The sequence below is a fragment of the Octopus bimaculoides genome, chromosome 24 (assembly GCF_001194135.2).
Source record: "Octopus bimaculoides isolate UCB-OBI-ISO-001 chromosome 24, ASM119413v2, whole genome shotgun sequence".
Lineage (NCBI taxonomy): Eukaryota > Metazoa > Mollusca > Cephalopoda > Octopoda > Octopodidae > Octopus > Octopus bimaculoides.
In genome coordinates this window covers 9,210,811-9,214,768 of record NC_069004.1, presented here as the reverse complement: position 1 = coordinate 9,214,768, position 3,958 = coordinate 9,210,811, and the positions used below count along the sequence as shown (strand labels likewise).

At 36.9% G+C, this 3,958-nt stretch overlaps 1 protein-coding gene across 1 annotated transcript in view; it reads right to left on the bottom strand.

Annotated features, from left to right (window-relative positions):
- LOC106882586 (nicotinate phosphoribosyltransferase) overlaps positions 1 to 3,958 on the bottom strand; it is a 47,706-nt gene that overhangs the window by 30,485 nt on the left and 13,263 nt on the right. Inside the window, exon 3 of the mRNA XM_052976510.1 lies at positions 155 to 325. Within this exon, the coding sequence (XP_052832470.1) occupies positions 155 to 325 (171 nt within the window). The remainder of the gene's footprint in view (positions 1 to 154; positions 326 to 3,958) is intronic.

Sequence of the window (3,958 nt, the reverse complement as noted above, 5' to 3'; positions counted from 1 at the left end):
ATAATAATAATAATAATAATAATAATAATAATAATAATAATAATAATAATAATAATAATAATAATAATAATAATAATAACAATAATAATAATAATAATAATAATAATAATAATAATAACAATAATAATAATTCTGTAGCTGCCTCTGTACTTACCACTATCTGTGAAGTGGAACTTTTCAAGAAATCTAACACACTCTTCAAGGCCAGCGAAAATGGTAAATTCTCCATGGAAAGGGTTTTTGCGAAAGTACAAATCAAAGCAGGCGATATCCTTCTCTTTGCCGCACAACCAGTACGAGTAAGCCATAGTGATCTGGTAGAGATCTGGAAATGGAGGAAATTAAGAATAAGAAAAGAATTAAAACAACAACTAAAACAGCAATAATAATAATAACAACAATAGTTGTGGTAGACAAAAAGCTAACACAAGTGTTTTATATCACATAGGACAGTTAGGTGAAAAGAATTAGAGATTTTAAACATAATTCACTTTTAAATGGTTGTCAGTTTAATGAGCACATACATATGTATGAGTTAATACACACATGCCCTCTCTCTCACACACACATACCATTAACTAACCTAGATTAAAAAAGGGACGAGAATGTTGGATGTAGTTTTGTTTCTTATACTACATCTAGTTGTCCCCAAAGAAACTAGGGATTGATACCACCACCACTAGACAGAAATGCTTGTTAGGCACAGACACAGCATCATCATCATCGTCGTCGTTTAACGTCCGCTTTCCATGCTAGCATGGGTTGGACGATTTGACTGAGGACTGGTGAAACCAGATGGCTACACCAGGCTCCAATCTGATTTGGCAGAGTTTCTACAGCTGGATGCCCCTCCTACGGCCAACCACTCCAAGAGTGTAGTGGGTGCTTTTACGTGTCACCGGCACAAAGGCCAGTCGGGAGGTACTGGCAACGGCCACGCTCGAAATGGTGTATTTTACGTGCTACCTGCACAGGAGCCAGTCCAGCGGCACTGGCAACAAACTCACTCGAATGTCTTTTCAAGTTGATATTTATGATATTCATGATATTTATGCAAATACATATACGCATACACGTGCACCCCCATGTGGGGTACATGTGCACTTGTACCTTCACTACATAAGGCTACATCCATATGAATATTTAAAAATATGCACATATTTTCATTACACGTCTACACATATTGCAAGAACAGATGTGACCTTGTTAAATGTAAACATGATGTTTTGAGACAGGAGTCTAAAATGTAAACAACACAAGAGACAACCACCCCACTCCCACACCTCTCCATTTCCACTTTAGCTACTGCCAGCCATTGTCATTGTTATATAACACCTCCTCCAAAACATCTGACATCCCTTCACAACATCTACATTCAACAAGTCAACAAATCCACAGCAAGCAGCACCCAAAACAGCATGGTGGCCCAGATGGCATTTACAGCACATCAACACTCATTTTACTGCTTGCTTTTTTTTTTATGCAGCAGGCATCTCTGACTATTGTTTTCTCGGCTGGTCTTTAGAGTCATTGCACCCCTCAGACTTTATTCACTATAACTCAATATATTTCTCTTGTCATTCTAAGATCTGTAATAACAATCAGACTATACTTCGCAAAGGAGGTATAATAACACAGAAACATGACTTGAGTTATCCCTATACAGCCAAACATCAAAACCACTATAAAGCTTTTCTTTCATAAGTCACAAGTTATTCTGGTGGTTACAAAAATAAAAATGATAAAAAAGATTGTGAATGTATATCATATATGATGCACTGATATCAGGGAAACAAGTCCTGTGTGTTACATGCAATGTACACAACAGGCAAAGGGTTAAGAAAAATCTAAGCTACGGTTATGTTTATAAATAATTCTTCTGTTTTAGTTAAGAAACATCTAAACTACAGTTATTTCTGAAATAACACTTTCATTTCAGTTAACCAGTTATTTCTTAAATAACACTTTTGTTTTAGTTAACATTTTGCCCATCCAAAGCATTTTCATAAGCTTGTCTCAAACATCAGGTCTTTTTTACAGATTTTTAGTTAGCTCTTGTTACATAGATATTCTGAGTAATACAAAGCTTAGTTACTTTAGTGGTTGAAGTTAATTGGCTACATGTGTCATATATGATGTATGGACAACAGGGAAATATGTTGTGTGTTCCACATGTGATACAGAGGACAGGCAAACAGTTAAGCAGTTCTGTTAGAAGAGACAGTTTAGTGTGTCATTACTAAATCATCCTCATCATCGTTTAATGTCCGTTCTCCATGCTGGCATGGATCGGGCAGTTTGACAAGCAGCTGGCTAGCAGGGAGCTGTTCAGACTCCAACCATCAGTTGTGGCATGGTTTCTACAGCAGGGTGCCCTTCCTAATGTGCCGACCACTTCACAGTGTGCTGGGTGCTTTTTACATGCCACCAGCATGGGTACTTTTTAGGTGGCCCTGGCATCTTAGAGAACAAACCTGTATGTATGGAAGACAGCAATTTTACTTAGCTTGACATGTCTTACCAAATACAACAAATCACATCTCCCAGGGGTCCCTTGTCGTTTCCTCAGTAAGGTCCAACATCTGAAGATCCTTTCTCACCACTCCGTCCCACATCCTGGGTCTATGCCTTCCACAGGTACCCTCCCCAATTAGAGCTAAGCACTTCTTTATGCAGCTGTCCTCATCTATATGCATCACATGACCAAACCAATGCAGTATTCTCTCTTGCACAGATCTGATACCTCTTATACACAGCTTTCCTCTTAAATCATTTACATTGACGTGCATGCACACTGACATTACCCACCCACCCACTGGCGCATGCTAAATCATGTTATACAAAATATATGTCAAAGATGGACTCAATATTTGAGTCTGTGACATTAACCCTTTACCTGTCCAAAACATTTTCATAAGTCTGTTCTAAATGTCCATGCTGGTTTTCAGACTATTAGTTAGCCCTTGTTTCGTATGGTCCGAGTCATATAAAGCTATCCTTTCATAAGTCTCAAGTTACTCTGGTTGTTGAAAAAAAATTGGGAATGCATATCATATATGATACAAGGATGCCAGAGAAATAGGTCTTATGTATTACATGTGATACACAGGGTTAAAAAAAATTCAGGAAGTTAAAATTTTTTTTCCTGCTTTGAATTCAAAATATCAATAGTATTTCACAGAGATTCATAGTAACCATGGTAACTAGATCACATGATGTCATTACATCATATTTCTACATACACTCTGGAATTTTAGTGCTGGTTTACAGTCTTTAACTGTTTTTCTTTGCTGGTTACTATGGAAACCAGAATGGGTCAATGAGGCAGTTACGGTGAGAAAGAAGCGTAACTGTTACCGTGAAAACACTACTATGCAAATCAAATCGAGTCATATGTCCCACAGCAACAAAGGCTGCTATAACTGAATGTGACCCACAACAACCTGTTGCTATAACAACATCACCATGGAAACCTAACAGAGACAGCAATGACAAATGACAAGACAAGCCCTAATTAACTTGCAATCACAACATTGCTATGCAAATAAAACTTTGTCATGTGACCACATTGACAATCTGTGGCCACTGCCATTAACAATAGAGCTATGCAAATAAAGTCATGTGACCACACTGATGTATGTAAATTAAGTCAGAGGTCACATGACAGTTTCAATTACATAAACTTACAATGTATGTAAATAAAACTGTCATTTCATCACATTGACAAATCTAATTGCCACTACAAGTTTATGTAATTAAAATCGTCATGTGACTATGCTGACAAACATAACGGTTGTCATAACAACAGAAAGCTAATATACTTAAGCAGTTGTTTGGCAATGGAAAAGCCTATATCAAGTCAAATGAATCAAATTACTTGTTTGACTTCAAGTTATAGAATATCTTTTCCAAAAAGGTAACAAAAAAAAAAAAAAGAAAAAAGAAAAGCAGTCTAACC